Source organism: Oncorhynchus masou, chromosome 19 (genome assembly GCF_036934945.1).
Source record: "Oncorhynchus masou masou isolate Uvic2021 chromosome 19, UVic_Omas_1.1, whole genome shotgun sequence".
Lineage (NCBI taxonomy): Eukaryota > Metazoa > Chordata > Actinopteri > Salmoniformes > Salmonidae > Oncorhynchus > Oncorhynchus masou.
Window position 1 is genome coordinate 931,965 of NC_088230.1, and position 22,615 is coordinate 954,579.

The 22,615-nt window shown below is 45.2% G+C and overlaps 1 protein-coding gene across 1 annotated transcript in view; it reads left to right on the forward strand.

Annotated features, from left to right (window-relative positions):
- LOC135505691 (MAM domain-containing glycosylphosphatidylinositol anchor protein 2-like) overlaps positions 1 to 22,615 on the forward strand; it is a 452,039-nt gene that overhangs the window by 292,854 nt on the left and 136,570 nt on the right. Inside the window, exons 7-8 of the mRNA XM_064924737.1 lie at positions 1,614 to 1,705; positions 1,771 to 2,008. Of these exons, the coding sequence (XP_064780809.1) occupies positions 1,614 to 1,705; positions 1,771 to 2,008 (330 nt within the window). The remainder of the gene's footprint in view (positions 1 to 1,613; positions 1,706 to 1,770; positions 2,009 to 22,615) is intronic.

The window sequence follows — 22,615 nt, forward strand, 5'->3', positions numbered from 1 at the left end:
ATCCTAATAAAAACCAGATACTAACATTTAGTATTCTGTATTATCTCATGTTTCATGTAAAGTGTGGACCCCAGGAAGAGTAGCTGCTGCTTTGCAACCTCTGATGGGGATCCTAATAAAAACCAGATACTAACATTTAGTATTCTGTATTATCTCATGTTTCATGTAAAGTGTGGACCCCAGGAAGAGTAGCTGCTGCTTTGCAACCTCTGGGATCCTAATAAAAACCAGATACTAACATTTAGTATTCTGTATTATCTCATGTTTCATGTAAAGTGTGGACCCCAGGAAGAGTAGCTGCTGCTTTGCAACCTCTGATGGGGATCCTAATAAAAACCAGATACTAACATTTAGTATTCTGTATTATCTCATGTTTCATGTAAAGTGTGGACCCCAGGAAGAGTAGCTGCTGCTTTGCAACCTCTGGGATCCTAATAAAAACCAGATACTAACATTTAGTATTCTGTATTATCTCATGTTTCATGTAAAGTGTGGACCCCAGGAAGAGTAGCTGCTGCTTTGCAACCTCTGATGGGGATCCTAATAAAAACCAGATACTAACATTTAGTATTCTGTATTATCTCATGTTTCATGTAAAGTGTGGACCCCAGGAAGAGTAGCTGCTGCTTTGCAACCTCTGGGATCCTAATAAAAACCATTTGTTGAGACGTGTCAGGAACAGTCTTCAGTCTTTCACCCGCCTGCTGACATTGATTTAAGTCTGGTTTGAGTCTGCTGTCTTAGTGTTCAGGCTTGTGTCAATCTTTCCCTCTGTTACCCCCCTTCTTCCCTCTGCTCGGCTCCAGCATCACAATGTTTTGCACATTCAATTTCCTGTGTTTAAACCTGACATGCAGGTTTTGTTTTCATTTTCCTTTTTCGCCAAACCGAATATGATAATGTCTCAAGGGAATTGCTAGATGAAACGATTTCTGTAGCGCCATCGTTTTTGTTTGTGTGCAGACGAGATGAATTGTACAGCAGCAGCGTTGGGAAACAATGCAACACAGATTAGAATGAAATCAGCCCGCGTTTCTCTTCACTCTGATTTGATGACGCTGTTTGAAAACTAAACTGGATTAGCCATAAGTATCTTTCCATTGATATTTCTCAAATGTTCTGCTGTGTGTGTGTGTTTGTTCGTGTAATGACTTCCTCTCCAATCAATGAATGCAAGCGACACTTGTGTGATTGGATGAATCACATCTCAGACAGACTGTGACTGGATAAAGTGAATCTCAGACAAACATGCAGTATTCCAGTCTGATCAGCCAGCAGTTTGCTACTTTACAATTTGACGCCCCATTCAAAATCAATTTCCTGCACCCTTCTAAAAAGTGTTGCACTGTTGCTGACCCATGCTGCCTCTAACCTCTCAACTGTTGTGTTTTTGTTGTCTCATGAGGTTGGGGAAAAGCAAAAATACACATTTCCTTTCTAAAAAAGGGAAGCAATTTTTTCCATTATTGTTCTACAAATAGCAGAAAAATGCTTTTAAGTGAATATTTTGTCTACATTGTCAAATAAAGATCAATGTGGCATTACTCCTGTGGCTGCCACTTAAACACACACCACATCGTACCTCTCTCACTGCCTGTATGTTCTCTCCACAGCGCTGAAGAAGGGCCGTTTCTGGATCACCCCTGACCCCTACCATAATGACGACAACATCCAGATCGGCCGCGAGGTCAAGATCTCCTGCCAGGTAAGAACACACACACACACACCATCCCCTTTTCACACGCATACCCAACTATCCACTCCTTCCAGGTGGAGGCCACGCCCCCTGAGGAACTGACATTTGGTTGGCTGAAGAACGGCCGCGCCATGCGTAGCTCTGAGCGAATGGTGATCACCCAGACGGACCCTGACATTTCCCCAGGCACCACCAACCTGGACATCATCGACCTGAAGTTCACTGACTTTGGCACCTACACCTGTGTGGCTGCGCTGAAGGGAGGGGGCATACCTGAGATCAGCATAGACGTCAACATCTCCTCCACTACTGGTGAGTCTCACACACCGCCATGTCAGAGCAGGAGATTGACTTATACACTTCCCCACACTCAGCAATAACACACACACACATCAGCATTTCACCACTGTGGTGGATAGAGACTTCCGTAAGACTACACAGTGTTTGCATCCCAAATTGCATCCTATAGCCTATACTGTATAGTGCACTACTTTTGACCAGAGCCTTATGGGCCTTGGTCAAAAGTAGTGCACTATATAGGGAATAGGTTGCCATTTGGGATGTACACAGACACATGCATGCATACAGTACATCATCAAGACTAACACACACACACACAGCAATATAAATGTTCTCTTCTGCTGAAACATACACACTCTGGAGAAATACACTTTCATAATTCCTCTATTTCCCACAAACACATAAAATGCCTATTGAATTTGCCAATTAGCATGTGGTATTGTTTCCACAATGTGACCTATTTCCTACACCAAACTAATCCGAACCAAACATCCTATTGCCTGGTATCCAAACTCAATTTATGGGCTTCATCACAAATACCACCATGTTCCCTATATAGTGTACCACTTTTGACCTGGGCTCTAATCAAAATTACTGCACTAAATAGGGAATAGGGTGCCATTTGGAATACAGACATGCTCCAAAACTAAATCCATTCCCTCCTTTCATCTAATTGGCTGCTGCTACTACCATTTGTGTTACTAACATGACATAGATCCATTACATGCATGATGTCTCTGGGAGACTTTAGATAAGGATATTCTGGTGACTAGAATGATGGCTTCATTACAAGAGAATAACCTGAAGATAAACAGCACGTACCCAACACAGTGAGTTTGTGGAGGGTACCATCGATACAGTAGGAAAAGAAAAGGGCAGAAGTTTGTGTTGGTAGTGGTTAGGAAAATAATGGTAGGTGTTAAGGAAGAGAAGAGACCTATGGGTTAACAGGGAGAAGTGATTACACTGGGTCGGGAGGGGGGTTGGGGGGTATCATGTGTAATTACCACTTAGAGGTCAATCAATGATCTCCCATCCTGCTGTGTTGTGCCGCCTCCAATTACCCCATCGCTCATCTCCTTTGCTAATGGACGGGACCTGATCGATAATATGCCTCAGAAGAGAGGTGCTCCAATTGGGAATTTCCACTTGGAATTCCTCTGCCAAACAGGCATGCAGTTTCTCATCTTGACCGTTGTCCCTCTGAGATTGGAATGACCAAAGGAAGGCAGTTGTGTTCCTGAAGAAACATTCCAAGTTTGCTGGCTGCTGATTTGGTGTGTTTGAAAGGCGCATGTTGGCTTCCTGAAAAGTGTGTGTGCGCGTGCGTGCATTTGTGCGTGTGCACTTGTGTGCATGTGTGTGTGTGTATGTTTGTCTGCCTGTGCATGCTTGCCTCTGTGTGTGTGTAGCTATGGCAAGCCTCCTCTCTCTCTTTACTATACACACTCTGTGACAACACACCCTGCTGCCATTCACTGCAGCAACATGAAAGCCTGTTGTCGACCTTCGTGCATAATTACCCTAAAATAATCCTTTGATAATCCCCCGTGCTATAAAACAGTGGGATCAATCGTACTTGTCCAGTTTGTTTCCTCATTATCTTCTAAGTAGTGCAGCCATTCCCTTTGGAGTGTGTGTGTGTGTGTGTGTGTGTGTGTGTGTGTGTGTGTGTGTGTGTGTGTGTGTGTGTGTGTGTGTGTGTGTGTGTGTGTGTGTGTGTGTGTGTGTGTGTGTGTGTGTGTGTGTGTGTGTGTGTGTGTGTGTGTGTGTGTGTGTGTGTGTGTGTGTGTGCGTGTGTGTGCGTGTGTGTGCGCGTGCGTGCGTGTGTGTGTGCGTGTGTGTGTGTGTGTGTGTGTGTGCCTGGCCGAGACTCACCGACGCAGAAACACGCTCTTTAATGTGAACCAGCACTGCTGCTGTCTGAGAGAAGAAGAGAGAAACACAAAGGAAATATCTTTATGATGATCATATAATATGAAAGGGCCTTTTGTGCTTGGATGGGATTGTTTTTTTAGCGTACTTGTTTTTTTATGGTTGTTTTAAGTTGCGGCGGTTTGAATACGATGAAAGCATTACGTTTCAGACACAGTGATTCATGTAGAAGAGAAAAATGAACATACAGTTCTACTGTGTACTGCCTCCATCAATGCCCTTCCGTAGCTTTCTTTGGGGACTACATTGAGATGTTCTGGAGTAGGTATGAACTTTCTTTGGGGACGACATTGAGATGTTCTGGAGTAGGTATGAACTTTCTTTGGGGACTACATTGAGATGTTCTGGAGTAGGTATGAACTTTCTTTGGGGACGACATTGAGATGTTCTGGAGTAGGTATGAACTTTCTTTGGGGACTACATTGAGATGTTCTGGAGTAGGTATGAACTTTCTTTGGGGACTACATTGAGATGTTCTGGAGTAGGTATGAACTTTCTTTGGGGACGACATTGAGATGTTCTGGAGTAGGTATGAACTTTCTTTGGGGACTACATTGAGATGTTCTGGAGTAGGTATGAACTTTCTTTGGGGACTACATTGAGATGTTCTGGAGTAGGTATGAACTTTCTTTGGGGACTACATTGAGATGTTCTGGAGTAGGTATGAACTTTCTTTGGGGACTACATTGAGATGTTCTGGAGTAGGTATGAACTTTCTTTGGGGACTACATTGAGATGTTCTGGAGTAGGTATGAAATTTCTTTGGGGACTACATTGAGATGTTCTGGAGTAGGTATGAACTTTCTTTGGGGACTACATTGAGATGTTCTGGAGTAGGTATGAACTTTCTTTGGGGACTACATTGAGATGTTCTGGAGTAGGTATGAACTTTCTTTGGGGACTACATTGAGATGTTCTGGAGTAGGTATGAACTTTCTTTGGGGACTACATTGAGATGTTCTATAGTAGGTATGAACACTGTGTCGAGAAAAATTGTTGTATCTTCTTGTTTTGTATCCCGGCTGTCGCTATGTTGTTGTTAGCCAATGACGCAGCGGTTTATTAGCCTATTAGCCAATGGTGCGGCTGTGCACTGAGTGGTTAGTCTTGGTCCTGGCTGGCGGTCTGTTTGGGCTAACTAAGCCATCTCTGATGTTCTCCAGAAGGGAGAGAGAGAGACTAGTGGTAATTACAGTCTCTTAATATAAGCATTTAGAGCAGATTACACTGCAGCTCTGCCAGGGCTACTGGCCATGGAAGTGTTATGAAAAGGATGGGGCCTCACGCTGTTGATGTATTTGGAAAGAGATGGGGCCTCACACCCTAGAAGTGTTTGGATAGAGATGGAATCTTAAAGTATCTCAATCCTGAACACTGTGAAACTCTCACAGCCAAGCGTGGACCCAGGCCAGTCCAACTAAACTAGCACAGCTCAGTCTATCCCAGCTCCAGCTGTAGTCATGCTTAACCACGCCCAGCCCAGCCTCCAGCCCAGCCCAGCCTCCAGCCCAGCCCAGCCTCCACCCCACCCCAGCCTCTTCTACCCTACTGCAGTCCTAGTCCCCCAGCCCCAGCCAAGCCCAACACTCATTATCTACAACACAGACAGTGAATATTCCTACTCTACTGTACTTTTAACTACACTTTTATCCCCACAACTTTCATTAGTCGTCGTCCCCCCGTCCCCCCCCCACACACACACACAAAATAGTGCTAATATTTACAATCATCGCACACTCATTAAGTATCCAAGTCTCTTTTTTTCTTTTGGGCACCCTGAGATTGCACAGTTAATGGTTTATTCATGGGCAGTATCCAAACGAGAGCCCAGATTTCCCCATCCAATACCAACAGAATTAAAAGACTGGCGAAAAGAGGAAGAGAGGAACGGAGGAGGGCTCATTTTCATGCTATGGGATAAAATGCAATTAATCTTAGTGTCCCCCTTTAAAGGCCTACTGCAGTCAAAATACAGATTTTCTTGTGTATGGTATATATTTTCACACTATGTGATTGGAATTATACTGTGAAAATTGTTATGATAGTGCCCTTTTAGAGTAAAAAAACAACTTGTGTAAAAGTAAAAAGTAACTAATTTAAAAAGTAAAAGTAGGCCTCCAGAGTGGCACAGCAATCTAATGCACTGCATCGCATTGTTAGAGGCATCACTACAGACCCGGGTTCGATCCCAACCGGTAGTGTTAGGGAAGGGTTTGGCCGGGGGGGACTTAACTTTGTTCCTCGCTCTCTTGTGGCGGGCCGGGCACCTGCATGCTGACCTCGGTCGTCAGTTGAACAGTGTTTCCTTCGACACATTGGTGCATCTGGCTTCCGGGATAAACGACCAGGTACTAAGAAGCGCAGTTTGACAGGTCATGTTTCAGAGGACGCATGACTTGACCTTCGCCTCTCGAGCCCGTTGGGGAGTTGCAGCGATGAGACAAGATCGAAATTGGGGCGAAAAAGGGGGTAAAATAAATGCTCCCCTGTACCTTGTGACCTTTTGGGCATCATTCATTGCTCTGTCTCGTCCTATGCCATTGTGTCAAGATGATGCTTCAGGTAGACCAAACCTGCATAGTGGCAATGACACAACCTGAAATTACACAACATCAGAAAAATTTCATATTTCTGCATATTCTGCTTCACGTGGCCACTTATTTCGTCATATCACTGACATTACAATAGCCCGAACACAAACTTTGCGTACTTGTTATTCTCAGATACTGAGGCTTGAAGTGAGTTTGTCAAATTTTCTCTGCTCTAAAAAGTTGTCTAATATTGTGATGAGTCCATGTCTAGCTGTACCTTTTGTGTAGACTCACACAATTATATGCAAGATTAGTTCATTTAAACCAGCCCATCTATTGTTCTCCCTCACTTCACAAACACACACAATAAAATGAGAATGATGTGTGGACCAAACATTACTTGTGAGAGACACTGATGTTGAATGAGTACATCAATCATGAATGTTCATGTAGTGAATGATAGGCCTACTTAAACTCTCATTAAAATGTCATGAACTGCTTCATAAATGTGTTATGAATGCTTACGTAAAGGTTAGGCCCCAGGCCCCAGTTATAGTAGTTTTACCCAGCAAACATACATTTTATGGGATTTAATTATCTGACATTTGGATATTATATGCTTTCATACATCAACTGAGTGATCTAACCGAATATAGTTAGCTAAAGGAAGAATACAAAACGGACCTATTCTATCCGAGACTTACTGAATCTGACTTGGTCATAAACAGAACATTGTAGCAGCATTACACCTGTGGTTGCACACACACGAAATAGAAGACCTTGCCTGTTAGGGATACAAACATTTTGTAATTCCACATCTTACTCCCAGTGGTCTCCAACCCAGTCCCAGAGAGCTACGAGCTCCACTGGTTTTCATCCTAGCTCCTAGCTCGGCCTGAGCCATGTAGTAATAGATTAACACGAATCCTTTTGGGGATAGGAAATCACCTCCAACTCTCCCATGTGTAAGTAATGAATCTGCTCCTGACAAGCAGTTTCTCAATCATCAGCCAGTTCCTGGGATACCCAATAGCACATGGCGGCTCTCCAACCAAATCAATAACTGGAGGGCGGATTCAGGCACCAAGCTATATTCATAATAAACACTGGTGAGAGCCACTGTCCTTCCAGAAGCATGGTTAGACTTGGAGACAACCTCTAATTTGTTTTATTTAATTTGAGATATGTGAGTCGGGTAACATTACTCTATGTGACCCTCTACTTAGTTCAGCCCCAGTGCACTCACTTAAAGGGGAACTACATCCGCTGATTTGGCCTTGTCTTTTGTCTTGCTGCTCAAGAAATGCAGGCGGCCATGACAGAAACCCAACGTAAGTTGGTTTGATGAGGTTGTTTCTTGGGTGTGTCCTTACCACCACCAATATGTCAGAACCTTGCCCCCAGCTTTCACAACACACAAACCTCCTGCAGGTTGAGTTCAATAGCTACAGGCAGGGCGAGGTGCCAGAGGAAGCTTTGAATAGGTCCATAGCCTACAGAGTATTATGAGAAGAATGAAATTGTTGCTGAATTTATGTAGATATTCTAAACTAAGTGTTTTGATATCTTTCACATGTGGTAGCAGGTTCATGTAGAGTAAACAACCCTGTATGTAATACCATAGAAGCAGTGTTCTAACATTTCATCTTTCATTGTTATTCCCAGTTGATACGGATACTGTGCCTATCAGCATTTTGTATGTTGGTAATGGGGCTACCTTGTCAAACATGGGGCTACCTTGGCAACAGAGTGGTCATACCTTCCTGTGTGGTGTCCTGTATACAACAGGAGTTCCCTGGTCCTGGTGCAGAATACACAGGGTTTCTCCCTCCCTCCTAACTAATACCAATCAACAGAGTGGTCATACCTTCCTGTGTGTTGTCCTGTATACAACAGGAGTTCCCTGGTCCTGGTGCAGAATACACAGGGTTTCTCCCTCCCTCCTAACTAATACCAATCAACAGAGTGGTCATACCTTCCTGTGTGGTGTCCTGTATACAACAGGAGTTCCCTGGTCCTGGTGCAGAATACACAGGGTTTCTCCCTCCCTCCTAACTAATACCAATCAACAGAGTGGTCATACCTTCCTGTGTGTTGTCCTGTATACAACAGGAGTTCCCTGGTCCTGGTGCAGAATACACAGGGTTTCTCCCTCCCTCCTAACTAATACCAATCAACAGAGTGGTCATACCTTCCTGTGTGTTGTCCTGTATACAACAGGAGTTCCCTGGTCCTGGTGCAGAATACACAGGGTTTCTCCCTCCCTCCTAACTAATACCAATCAACAGAGTGGTCATACCTTCCTGTGTGTTGTCCTGTATACAACAGGAGTTCCCTGGTCCTGGTGCAGAATACACAGGGTTTCTCCCTCCCTCCTAACTAATACCAATCAACAGAGTGGTCATACCTTCCTGTGTGTTGTCCTGTATACAACAGGAGTTCCCTGGTCCTGGTGCAGAATACACAGGGTTTCTCCCTCCCTCCTAACTAATACCAATCAACAGAGTGGTCATACCTTCCTGTGTGTTGTCCTGTATACAACAGGAGTTCCCTGGTCCTGGTGCAGAATACACAGGGTTTCTCCCTCCCTCCTAACTAATACCAATCAACAGAGTGGTCATACCTTCCTGTGTGTTGTCCTGTATACAACAGGAGTTCCCTGGTCCTGGTGCAGAATACACAGGGTTTCTCCCTCCCTCCTAACTAATACCAATCAACAGAGTGGTCCTACCTTCCTGTGTGGTGTCCTGTATACAACAGGAGTTCCCTGGTGCAGAATACACAGGGTTTCTCCCTCCCTCCTAACTAATACCAATCAACAGAGTGGTCATACCTTCCTGTGTGTTGTCCTGTATACAACAGGAGTTCCCTGGTCCTGGTGCAGAATACACAGGGTTTCTCCCTCCCTCCTAACTAATACCAATCAACAGAGTGGTCATACCTTCCTGTGTGTTGTCCTGTATACAACAGGAGTTCCCTGGTCCTGGTGCAGAATACACAGGGTTTCTCCCTCCCTCCTAACTAATACCAATCAACAGAGTGGTCATACCTTCCTGTGTGTTGTCCTGTATACAACAGGAGTTCCCTGGTCCTGGTGCAGAATACACAGGGTTTCTCCCTCCCTCCTAACTAATACCAATCAACAGAGTGGTCATACCTTCCTGTGTGGTGTCCTGTATACAACAGGAGTTCCCTGGTCCTGGTGCAGAATACACAGGGTTTCTCCCTCCCTCCTAACTAATACCAATCAACAGAGTGGTCATACCTTCCTGTGTGGTGTCCTGTATACAACAGGAGTTCCCTGGTCCTGGTGCAGAATACACAGGGTTTCTCCCTCCCTCCTAACTAATACCAATCAACAGAGTGGTCATACCTTCCTGTGTGTTGTCCTGTATACAACAGGAGTTCCCTGGTCCTGGTGCAGAATACACAGGGTTTCTCCCTCCCTCCTAACTAATACCAATCAACAGAGTGGTCATACCTTCCTGTGTGTTGTCCTGTATACAACAGGAGTTCCCTGGTCCTGGTGCAGAATACACAGGGTTTCTCCCTCCCTCTATTGACTGATACCAGTCAATTCAGTCACATCAAATAAATACAATACAAGTCAAATTTGTGTCTAGTAAAAATGTTATACTGAGTGCCAGGTCTCTCTCCATTCAGAGACATCAGCATCAAGCCTGTCTGTCAGTCTGGACTTCATCACATCATCTTTCAGGTCTCCATGTTCTGGCTCCAAACATGTTTCTGTGAACACATACACACATAGCTCTATTACCAATGTCATTTAGGATAGGCCATATCTGACACACAAACAGGTACTATGTTGAAGTTTGAAGAGGTCAGACTAAACCTAACTAATTCTGTTATAATTATGAGCGAGGCAAGAGGTGAGGCTGGAGGTGAGGTCTTTGCCAGAACCCCATTGATGGTCATAGCAGTGTAGATCAGCTCCTGGCCCCTTATCAAAGTTACTGGTCGGTGCCACACAAACACACACACACACAGAGCACTGATTACATTATCAATGGTGGTTATGATTAGCCTGGTGGAACCTACATGATCGCTGCATTCCCCTTTCTATTTCACTTCAGATACCGTAACATGTGAACACAGAGATTAGTCTGGTTCCACCAGGTTATATTTCGCCCTGGACATTATACAATATGCATCTAAAAAGTGGAAATTAGGAAACAGATAATGTCAGTTTAAATTGGGTTTCACAATTGGGTTATCAAATGTATTAAAGTAAGGAAGTGGGTTACCTTCTGAATTTGTACAAATGATGAGCCTGTGATAGCCGCCGCTGACAGGTGAAGGTTGCTGGCCGGATACTTGCCAACTGTTCCACTCGTAGGAATGCTCACAGCGAGGATATGTCTGCATGATGCTGATGAGAGCCACTTTGCTGGTCAACTTTATGCTGCATGTTCAGCTGCAAACTGGACATCTCTCGACACAACTACAGCAGGCAATCTTATGGGGTAGTTTTGACTGGGAGGGCCTGTGACAGGGTGATATAATACACAGCCAAGTGGTCAATTGCATTTTGTTTCATAGGAGACTGGCAATAACGGAGGAGGTGTCACAAGGGTACTTGTGTCGCATGACACATTTTCTATTCTGAAGTCTTGCCTGACAAGCTGTGAAAATAGCAAGTGAACAGTGCATGAAATTATCTTTGGATGTCGCTAAACCATTGCAATCACATTGTTGGACATGTTATGATACTCACCTTTGCTCCTTCTGGCAGGTCCCGGGCATCCGTTAATGACCAGGGGATCAGTCAGGCACCCAACTGTGCACTTTGTCTAACAGAAAAACATGATCAACGATTGCCATCATCCCTTAATTATAAACATAGCTCAAGAAATAATTTGGAAGCTGATTCTAACTCGTTTGGAAGCTGATTCTAACTCGTTTGGAAGCTGATTCTAACTCGTTTGGAAGCTGATTCTAACTCGTTTGGAAGCTGATTCTAACTCGTTTGGAAGCTGATTCTAACTCGTTTGGAAGCTGATTCTAACTCGTTTGGAAGCTGATTCTAACTCGTTTGGAAGCTATAACTCTATGCTTTACAGATGTAGACTGACTGGCCACAGATTGGACTAGATTCAGGCCGGTGAAACCGTTACACTATGCAACAAACTGTGCCGTGTTTTGCTGTGGCCCTGGGTTGGCTTGAGTTTGGGGCTGCTAGTTAGTACACTGTTGTAGTCAGATGTGAGTTAGCTACTACCACCATAGCTGCATCCAATATTTATTTGTGCCTTAGACATGGGTTGCACCTCGGCGGCTCGTGACTGTTTTGTCTAATTACTCTATAACTTCGAGTGGCATGGAAATATGATGACATTGCTAAAATAGGCAAACAGTCCCATGTAACTCAGTTGGTAGATTATGGCACTGGCAACGCCAGGGTTGTGGGTTTGATTCCCACGGGGACCAAGTATAAAAGTCTATGTACTCATTCTGTAAGTCACTCTGAATAAGAGCATCTGCTAAAATGTAAATAGTTCATAGGAAACATGTCAATGTTGCCATTACTGTTACTAGCAAAGTTTGTAAAAAATAACCAGCAATCCTAATGTTAGCCAGCTAAAATACGGTGGTCCCCTCAATCTTAGTTAGCTCGCTAAAGTTATACCCTAAATAGAACAATGAGACAGATATTTCACTGGATGTATAAATGTGAAGCATCCGTTTGGTGGTTCCACTCACTACCAAATATGGTGATGAGAGGAATCCCAGTGGCCGGCAGTGGGAGTGGATGGAGCAATATGGATTTTGGCCGACATTCTGCATATTTTCTCATTGATGAAGCATTTCATCTCCGTACAGTTTTCTGATTACAAAACTAGAGTGGACTGCGTTTTAGACTTTACAAAATGTTTCAAAACATTGCATTCTTTAGAAGGAGTGCAAGGGCGAATTGAGTTGTTGCACACGTTCCCTAACGTAAATATGCTAATAAATGCTAGAACGTGCCAATAGTAGCTCGATATCGGCTCTGCCCACCTCTTTGCTTTCTCTGTCCACTATGATTCATCTGCTCCCATTGGAAATGACAGGCTCTGGTCTATCTTGGGTTAGTTTAAAAACATTTTTGGTTATACTGCATCTAAAGTCAATCTGGTGTCTTTACAATCATGATAAAAGGGTTTCCTACTAATTATTTGCCTCCTTTTCAAACGTTATTGTGTTTCTAAGCCAAATCCAAGTTGTAATGAGGTAGGCTAACGTTAGCCAGCTAGTAGCTAGATGGTCGCTAGCTATCTAACATCAGCTATGCTAGGGATGATAGTGATAAAGATGATGAAAATATACATAACCAGACACATAACCAACAGTCTATGGTCTAGCTACCGGTATACTCACCACTACTGGGGACCAACAAACTACAGCCACCTATTCCCTCTTGATCGGGTCCTTCAGCAGGGCATGCAAACCATAGTTGTTGGCTGAGCATCCTGCTGAAAGCATTTTATGTCAATTCGTAAAGGACTTTTTAGTTTAAAAGGTCTGTGATCCTTTGAACGCGTTGGTTGGGGGGCAATGAATCAACGGAGCCCCATTCAATGAAGGGAAGCGAACTGGGCGGAAGGCCGATTTGCATGTTGAGCAAAAGGGGGCATGTTGTTGACATCCAAACACAACCTTCACTTAATTTGTAACGGTTCTCCATTTTAGACGGGACTGACTTCATGACCAGAATTTATCCTATTTATACTTTTAGTCAATTTTGACTCTAGAATAAATGTTTGACTCATTGATCCCACATTGTCCTTAGTTCCACCGTCCATCCCTCTCTCATCAGGATTAACAGGAAGTGAGAGCTTCTGATCATCCCAGTGTTATCTGGTGAATGTAGTGAACTGTCATGGCTGCCACTGCAGACGTTGCTGATGTGATGTGAACTGTTTGTTGATCTGCTCTAGGCCTTCAGTCCAGCTCACTGAGCCTGATAAAGGAATCCTGTATGGCACATTCACGTTGACTCATGATACCTTCAGTTACCTGTTCAGGGCCAGTTCTGGCCATTCTGCCGCCCTACGGAAGACAAAAAATTGCCACCCCTACAAGAATATTCCTAGTAACCAAATGTCATTGAAAAGACTTCTAAAATATGTGTTTTTCCACACGTTGAAATTAGGTTCAATTTAGATTCTGAATGAAAGGTGTGAAGACGTATTTCCAGACATGGAAATCAGGTTCACTTTCGGTTCTGAATGAAAGGTGTGAAGACGTATTTCCAGACATGGAAATCAGGTTCACTTTCGGTTCTGAATGAAAGGTGTGAAGACGTATTTCCAGACATGGAAATCAGGTTCACTTTCGGTTCTGAATGAAAGGTGTGAAGACGTATTTCCAGACATGGAAATCAGGTTCACTTTCGGTTCTGAATGAAAGTTGAAAATCAGTATTTTCCCGAACATTAAAAATGTGTATTTTCCGTGTATTGAAAATACACATTTTCTGGATGTTGAAATCAGCCTCATTTTCGGTTCTGAATGAAAGTTATGTCATTTGAATGAAAATATGTCATTTATAGTAGTCTATATTTGGGCCAAATCAAGGCTGGTCCAACCGAACATAGACGTATATGACTGGTTCAGATTTGGTCCGGAATGGACCAATTATTTTCTCCATGGATGTGGAAATCATGCCGGTCCAGACTACCACCCCAAAAATATGTCCAAAAGGCATCAGCTTCGGTCCGTGCCGTTCATGTACAGCCTACAGCAGGGATGGGAAACTCCAGTCCTTGGGTCACACTTATTCCCCATCCTTAGTCAACACAGCTGATGAAACTAATTGCATTCTAATCTGAAGATCATGATTAGTTGATTATTGGTGTCAGATGTGTTGGGGAAAAAAGTGTGACACCAATCAGGCCCCAGAGGCCTGGAGATCCTATCCCTGGCCTACAGTGTTGTCTGAAATGACATTTTGGGAATGCCCATCTATGTGGTAGGCGTTGGTCTGTGCTTACTGGGTGTAGCCTACCATGTCAGCCCGTAAAATCATTTTATGAATGCCCATCCATGTGGTAGGCTCACCGTTTGTAAAACAGGCATTGCATTGTCTTTTTTAGTTTGGATTCCTGATTATCCTGAGCCTATTTGCAATGTGTTTACACAGTGGGAAATGCAGAAGTATGTTCTGTTTCGCTATGATCAGCTCGTAAAACATTTTAAGGATACAAACTTGAAACCACAGATCATGACAATTTAGCCCACGGGATTAAAGTCCTGGTCACTAGTCGTGAGTAGCCTGATTGTCCGTGCCATGTTGTCCATTTGACTTTGACCTGTCCTGTTTTTAGGATATGTTGTTTGTTAACATGTCGGCACATTTTTATTTGATTGGGAGCCGTTGACGTCAGGCTATTTAATAGGAGAAACCTGCTTGATGTAAACGTTTTGTCTCCAGGCTACAGAAAAGGCCACATACTCTTTCTATAATATCCTATCAGTGCATTCAGAAAGTATTCAGACCCCTTCACTTTTTCCACATTTTGTTACTTTACAGCCTTATTCTAAAATGGATACATTTGTATTGTTTATTCACCAATCTACACATAATAACCCACAATGACAAAGCAAAAACTGTTTTTTTTTTTAAATGAATTAAATATCACATTTACATAAGTATTCCGGTTTTTAGAAAGTGTGCAAACATTCTAAAAACCTGTTTTTGTCATTGTGGGGTATTGTGTGTAGATAGATGATCATTTGTATTTATTTAATCCATTTTAAAATACAGTTGTAACGTAAAGAAATGTGGGAAACGTTAAGGGGTCTGAATCCAAACGAATATCTGCTACTATACATGATTTATGTTAGATTTTTTTTTTAATTACTGAATGTTGGTGGAGTGCCGCAGCGAGGCGTCTCTCCAACAGCCTCCTCAAGAGGCGTGCTGGGAATGGACAAGGTAAATATGTTGCGTCCCTGCCGTTGACAAAGTGGGCACTGCTTATCATAGGTCAGCATCAGCGCTACCTAAAAAGCAAATACGCCACTGGTTGAGAGAAATTGTCATTGTTTTGGGGCAGCATTTAATTAGGTTTTATGTGTTGTTGCAGATGCGTCTTTCTCAGTTTATCTTTAAAAAATGACGCTCTCGCCAATCTGCTGACGCCTAATCCTGCCTAATGAGCGGGCCAGCCCTGTACCTGTTTGTGTTGTGGTTGCCGTGGGTCAGTTGGTAGCTGTGAGATTGGTTTTCCACACTCACTCGCTGAAGGTAGGGCTGAATCACTGTATTTATTTTCTATTTGATCTGTCGATTCAACCAACTGTACCCACTATTGCAGTTGACTTGTACTTAATGAAATGCATATTGTACGTCAGCTTAATGAAATCCTCTTCTAAAAGATCATATTTTATTGTTGTAAAATACTCTGTAAGTCTAACCATAAAAATAAAACCTTTTTCGATGATGGAGGAGGCTGCTGTGAGCCCCTGTTTGTGAAATGACAATCATCATGCCTGTGGAGAATCTCATTTGCCATGGTGACAATCATATGACCAGAACACAAGCCTTTCAGTGATGTTCAGTGTGGCGTTTCAGGGGAGAAGAAAGCACCGCGATATGCATCAGGGCTCACACGCATAAAAATATGAACGCACGCTCACACTTACTCACCCAAGCGCACACACACACGCACACACACACATAGAATCTAGGCCTGGAAGAATGCCCCTGTGTGTGGAGCCTCAGTGCCTGTGAGTGGAGTTAGTTTCTCCCCTGTGCCCTCGCGGTCTGTCAGCCTGCTAAGCCCTTTTGAGCCCCCGCAGGACAGACACAGTGTATTCCTGAAGGCCAACACACACGCACTGGCCCCACAGGGGTGAAGCTCAGAGGAGTGGCTCCACAGAGAGCGCTGTCACAGAGCAGCCGAGTCACTGGCTTAGAGCCATCACACACAGTCTCTCTCTCTCGCTCTCTCTCTCTGTCTCTCTCTCTCTGTCTTTCTCTAAAACACACACGCACTGGCCCCACAGGGGTGAAGCTCAGAGGAGTGGCTCCACAGAGAGCGCTGTCACAGAGCAGCCGAGTCACTGGCTTAGAGCCATCACACACAGTCTCTCTCTCTCGCTCTCTCTCTCTGTCTCTCTCTCTCTGTCTTTCTCTAAAACACACACGCACTGGCCCCACAGGGGTGAAGCTCAGAGGAGTGGCTCCACAGAGAGCGCTGTCACAGAGCAGCCGAGTCACTGGCTTAGAGCCATCACACACAGTCTCTCTCTCTCGCTCTCTCTCTCTGTCTCTCTCTCTCTGTCTTTCTCTAAAACACACACGCACTGGCCCCACAGGGGTGAAGCTCAGAGGAGTGGCTCCACAGAGAGCGCTGTCACAGAGCAGCCGAGTCACTGGCTTAGAGCCATCACACACAGTCTCTCTCTCTCTCTCTCTCTCTCTCTGTCTCTCTCTCTCTGTCTTTCTCTCTCTGTCTTTCTCTAAAACACACGCACTGGCCCCACAGGGGTGAAGCTCAGAGGAGTGGCTCCACAGAGAGCGCTGTCACAGAGCAGCCGAGTCACTGGCTTAGAGCCATCACACACAGTCTCTCTCTCGCTCTCTCTCTCTCTCTGTCTCTCTCTCTCTGTCTTTCTCTAAAACACACACGCACTGGCCCCACAGGGGTGAAGCTCAGAGGAGTGGCTCCACAGAGAGCGCTGTCACAGAGCAGCCGAGTCACTGGCTTAGAGCCATCACACACAGTCTCTCTCTCTCGCTCTCTCTCTCTGTCTCTCTCTCTCTGTCTTTCTCTAAAACACACGCACTGGCCCCACAGGGGTGAAGCTCAGAGGAGTGGCTCCACAGAGAGCGCTGTCACAGAGCAGCCGAGTCACTGGCTTAGAGCCATCACACACAGTCTCTCTCTCTCGCTCTCTCTCTCTGTCTCTCTCTCTCTCTGTCTTTCTCTAAAACACACACGCACTGGCCCCACAGGGGTGAAGCTCAGAGGAGTGGCTCCACAGAGAGCGCTGTCACAGAGCAGCCGAGTCACTGGCTTAGAGCCATCACACACAGTCTCTCTCTCTCGCTCTCTCTCTCTGTCCTCTCTCTCTCTGTCTCTCTCTCTCTCTGTCTTTCTCTCTGTCTCTCTCTCTCTCTCTCTCGCTCTCTCTCTCTCTGTCTCTCTCTCTCTGTCTTTCTCTAAAACACACACGCACTGGCCCCACAGGGGTGAAGCTCAGAGGAGTGGCTCCACAGAGAGCGCTGTCACAGAGCAGCCGAGTCACTGGCTTAGAGCCATCACACACAGTCTCTCTCTCTCGCTCTCTCTCTCTGTCTCTCTCTCTCTGTCTTTCTCTAAAACACACACGCACTGGCCCCACAGGGGTGAAGCTCAGAGGAGTGGCTCCACAGAGAGCGCTGTCACAGAGCAGCCGAGTCACTGGCTTAGAGCCATCACACACAGTCTCTCTCTCTCGCTCTCTCTCTCTGTCTCTCTCTCTCTGTCTTTCTCTAAAACACACACGCACTGGCCCCACAGGGGTGAAGCTCAGAGGAGTGGCTCCACAGAGAGCGCTGTCACAGAGCAGCCGAGTCACTGGCTTAGAGCCATCACACACAGTCTCTCTCTCTCGCTCTCTCTCTCTCTCTGTCTCTCTCTCTCTGTCTTTCTCTCTCTGTCTTTCTCTAAAACACACGCACTGGCCCCACAGGGGTGAAGCTCAGAGGAGTGGCTCCACAGAGAGCGCTGTCACAGAGCAGCCGAGTCACTGGCTTAGAGCCATCACACACAGTCTCTCTCTCTCGCTCTCTCTCTCTCTCTGTCTCTCTCTCTCTGTCTTTCTCTAAAACACACACGCACTGGCCCCACAGGGGTGAAGCTCAGAGGAGTGGCTCCACAGAGAGCGCTGTCACAGAGCAGCCGAGTCACTGGCTTAGAGCCATCACACACAGTCTCTCTCTCTCGCTCTCTCTCTCTCTCTGTCTCTCTCTCTCTGTCTTTCTCTAAAACACACACGCACTGGCCCCACAGGGGTGAAGCTCAGAGGAGTGGCTCCACAGAGAGCGCTGTCACAGAGCAGCCGAGTCACTGGCTTAGAGCCATCACACACAGTCTCTCTCTCTCGCTCTCTCTCTCTCTCTGTCTCTCTCTCTCTGTCTTTCTCTAAAACACACACGCACTGGCCCCACAGGGGTGAAGCTCAGAGGAGTGGCTCCACAGAGAGCGCTGTCACAGAGCAGCCGAGTCACTGGCTTAGAGCCATCACACACAGTCTCTCTCTCTCGCTCTCTCTCTCTGTCTCTCTCTCTCTCTGTCTCTCTCTCTCTCTGTCTTTCTCTCTGTCTCTCTCTCTCTCTCTCTCTCGCTCTCTCTCTCTCTGTCTCTCTCTCTCTGTCTTTCTCTAAAACACACACGCACTGGCCCCACAGGGGTGAAGCTCAGAGGAGTGGCTCCACAGAGAGCGCTGTCACAGAGCAGCCGAGTCACTGGCTTAGAGCCATCACACACAGTCTCTCTCTCTCGCTCTCTCTCTCTGTCTCTCTCTCTCTCTGTCTCTCTCTCTCTCTGTCTTTCTCTCTGTCTCTCTCTCTCTCTCTCTCTCTCTCTCTCTCTCTGTCTCTCTCTCTCTGTCTTTCTCTAAAACACACACGCACTGGCCCCACAGGGGTGAAGCTCAGAGGAGTGGCTCCACAGAGAGCGCTGTCACAGAGCAGCCGAGTCACTGGCTTAGAGCCATCACACACAGTCTCTCTCTCTCGCTCTCTCTCTCTGTCTCTCTCTCTCTGTCTTTCTCTAAAACACACACGCACTGGCCCCACAGGGGTGAAGCTCAGAGGAGTGGCTCCACAGAGAGCGCTGTCACAGAGCAGCCGAGTCACTGGCTTAGAGCCATCACACACAGTCTCTCTCTCTCGCTCTCTCTCTCTGTCTCTCTCTCTCTGTCTTTCTCTAAAACACACACGCACTGGCCCCACAGGGGTGAAGCTCAGAGGAGTGGCTCCACAGAGAGCGCTGTCACAGAGCAGCCGAGTCACTGGCTTAGAGCCATCACACACAGTCTCTCTCTCTCGCTCTCTCTCTCTCTGTCTCTCTCTCTCTCTGTCTCTCTCTCTCTCTGTCTTTCTCTAAAACACACTCACTTGAGCAGAGTGCAGCGTTACCATAGCAATGGGAAATGATGTCACAGCACTCACCCAAAGAGGCCAGTTGAGAAGCTGTTTGTTTATTTTCTGTCTCATGCGTGCAGTCCTTCTGACCCCACACATATGCCTGAGCTGTATAAAAATATCAAGCAACAAACATTCCATATTGGCAGTCAGCTCACATAGCCAGGTGTCTGTTGTGGTGGTAGTGGCAGATCCCTGGAACGGACAGCCTGGCTGCAGTACAAACAGAGGGCCCGGCCCCTGCCTGGCACTGAGGGTCTGTTGGGAAATCAGCCCTTGCACATGCATGCAAGCACACACACCTCAGCAGGCACACACACCTCAGCAGGCACACACAGTTCAAGATGCGTGTGCTTCTTGAACTGTCACACACACACTAACCAGTGACAGAGAGTGTGTGTGTGTTGCCACACGAGGATGATGGCAGCAGCAGCAACAACTCTACATGGTTTCATTACGATGGCATTCTCCAGCCAAGAGCACAATCCAGCAACTGTAACTGCCCACTGGCCTAGAGAGACATGGAAAGACGGCCTTCATGTTGGTATGGAAACTCAGAGAATATGCCTCATGTCGAAACTCCGTTGTCCAAATGTGTGGCTGCATTGCCACACTGGATATTCAGAACTGTTGTGTAGAACTGGGTAAAATTAGCAAAAGGGGACAATATGCTATGAAAGTGTGTCATGGATTGGTGTCATGTGATCACTAGAGAGAGTGAGAAAATGACTCTAGTCCATCTTGTTGTTATGTACTTTGCTAGTGCTTGACCATTCATAGTGTGTTTTAACTAGTCTTTGCTAGTCTTTAGGTTCAGACCGAATATCAATTAGATCACGTAACCTGGGTCAGAAAAAAAGTGATGTAATTCTTTCTGGGTCAGATTGACTGTTATTTCATCACTATCATCATCATCATACACATTTATTGGAAGTGGAGTTTCAATATTGCTTCAAATGATTGAGTGGAATTTCAACATCATTTGAGTCCATTGAGGGCTGTGTTGAAGTCAGGAGCAAGTGCTTTGGTGTAATGTCTGAGGTTTGTTGGGTATGATATCATGACTGGTTGGTGTTTATTGCATTGTTTATTTGGATCAGAGCTGCAAATCTGTCTCTGAGTTTAGTCACACACACACACACACACACACACACACACACACACACACACACACACACACACACACACACACACACACACACACACACAAAGAGACTGTGTTTTATAGGCAGGTATTCTAATTTAACAAGTTTACTGTGTCCAGCCCACTAGATTAGCCCGTTGATCCAACCTGCCAGTGCCATTCTATGTTATCCTCAGCCCCAGGACACAATTGCACGCATGCATGTACAGTACGTACACACACACACACACACACACACACACACACACACACACACACACACACACACACACACACACACACACACACACACACACACACACACACACACACACACAGGACTCAATGGAGACCTCTCCGTATGAATGTATCCTTTTACTCTAAACTCTGCCCCTGTTTCTTCATTGTCACTAATGGCCCTTCAACTTCCCCACTAACTACATATTTATAGGGACAAACCTTGTAGTTTGACCCTGCTAATGGTTCTGCAACAATCATTGGATGTAGAGAGTTCAGGAATAAGGTTGAACTTCTCTGCTGTTTTTGTCAAGGGTTGAAACCGGTTAAGGGAAAAGAACTGGAAATAAATAACAATTATTTGAGAAAACAAAAGTGATCTATACTGTTCCAGAACAGAACTGTTATTTTAAAAGCATACGAACTGGTTAATAACATGTTTTTACCTTCTGCAAAAAGGTAACAAAGCGCCTATGCAAAGCCCTCACTCTGTCACTCAGAAACGTATTCCAGCATCTGCTTGCCAGCTGGGAAACTTTGACACTGGGTGTGTGTGTAGGCTGCCCTTCCCATCTGAAGCATAGGTTATGGTGGCCTACTGACAACATTACAAGTGTAATTCATAAATGAAGGTGTTTAATTAGAGAAGAATGGATGTACTTTTTCAATCCTAGTTAAAGATGCTATAGCTACTATGTTTCACGTTGAATTGATTAACTGAAAAAAGGTAAGATAGGTTTTTAATTCTAAACTCAGCAAAAAAAAGAAATTCCCTCTGTCAACTGTGTTTATTTTCAGCAAACTTAAATTAACATGTGTTAGTATTTGTATGAACAAAACAAGATTCTACAACTGAGTGTAACGGCGTTCTTCGTTTGTCGAAAGAGAGTCGGACCGAAATGCAGCGTGTTGGTTACTCATGTTTTTAATAGAACAAATGACGATACATGAAATAACAAAAACAACAAACGGAACGTGAAAAACCTATACAGCCTGTCCGGTGAACACTAACACAGAGACAGGAACAATCACCCACGAAATACAAAGTGAAACCCAGGCTACCTAAATACGGTTCCCAATCAGAGACAACGAGAATCACCTGACTCTGATTGAGAACCGCCTCAGGCAGCCAAACCTATGTAACACACACCCCTAATCAGCCACAATCCCAATAACTAAAAAACCCCACTAAGAAATACAACAAACATAAACCCATGTCACACCCTGGCCTGACCAACTAATTAACTAAAACACAAAATACTAAGACCAAGGCGTGACACTGAGTCATAAACTGACCAAGTTCCACAGACATGTGACTAACAAAAATGGAATAATGTGTCCCTGAACAAAAGGGGATCAAAATCAAAAGTAAGTCCGTATCTGGTGTGGCCACCAGCTGCATTAAGTACTGCAGTGCATCTTCTCCTCATGGACTACACCAGATTTGTCAGTTCTTGCTGTGAGATGTTACTCCACTCTTCCACCAGGGCACCTGCATGTTCCCGGACATTTCTGGGGAGAATGGCCCTAGCCCTCACCCTCCGATCCAACAGGTCCCAGACATGCTCAATGGGATTGAGATCCGGACTCTTCGCTGGCAGAACACTGACATTCCTGTCTTGCAGGAAATCACTCACAGAATGAGCAGTATGGCTG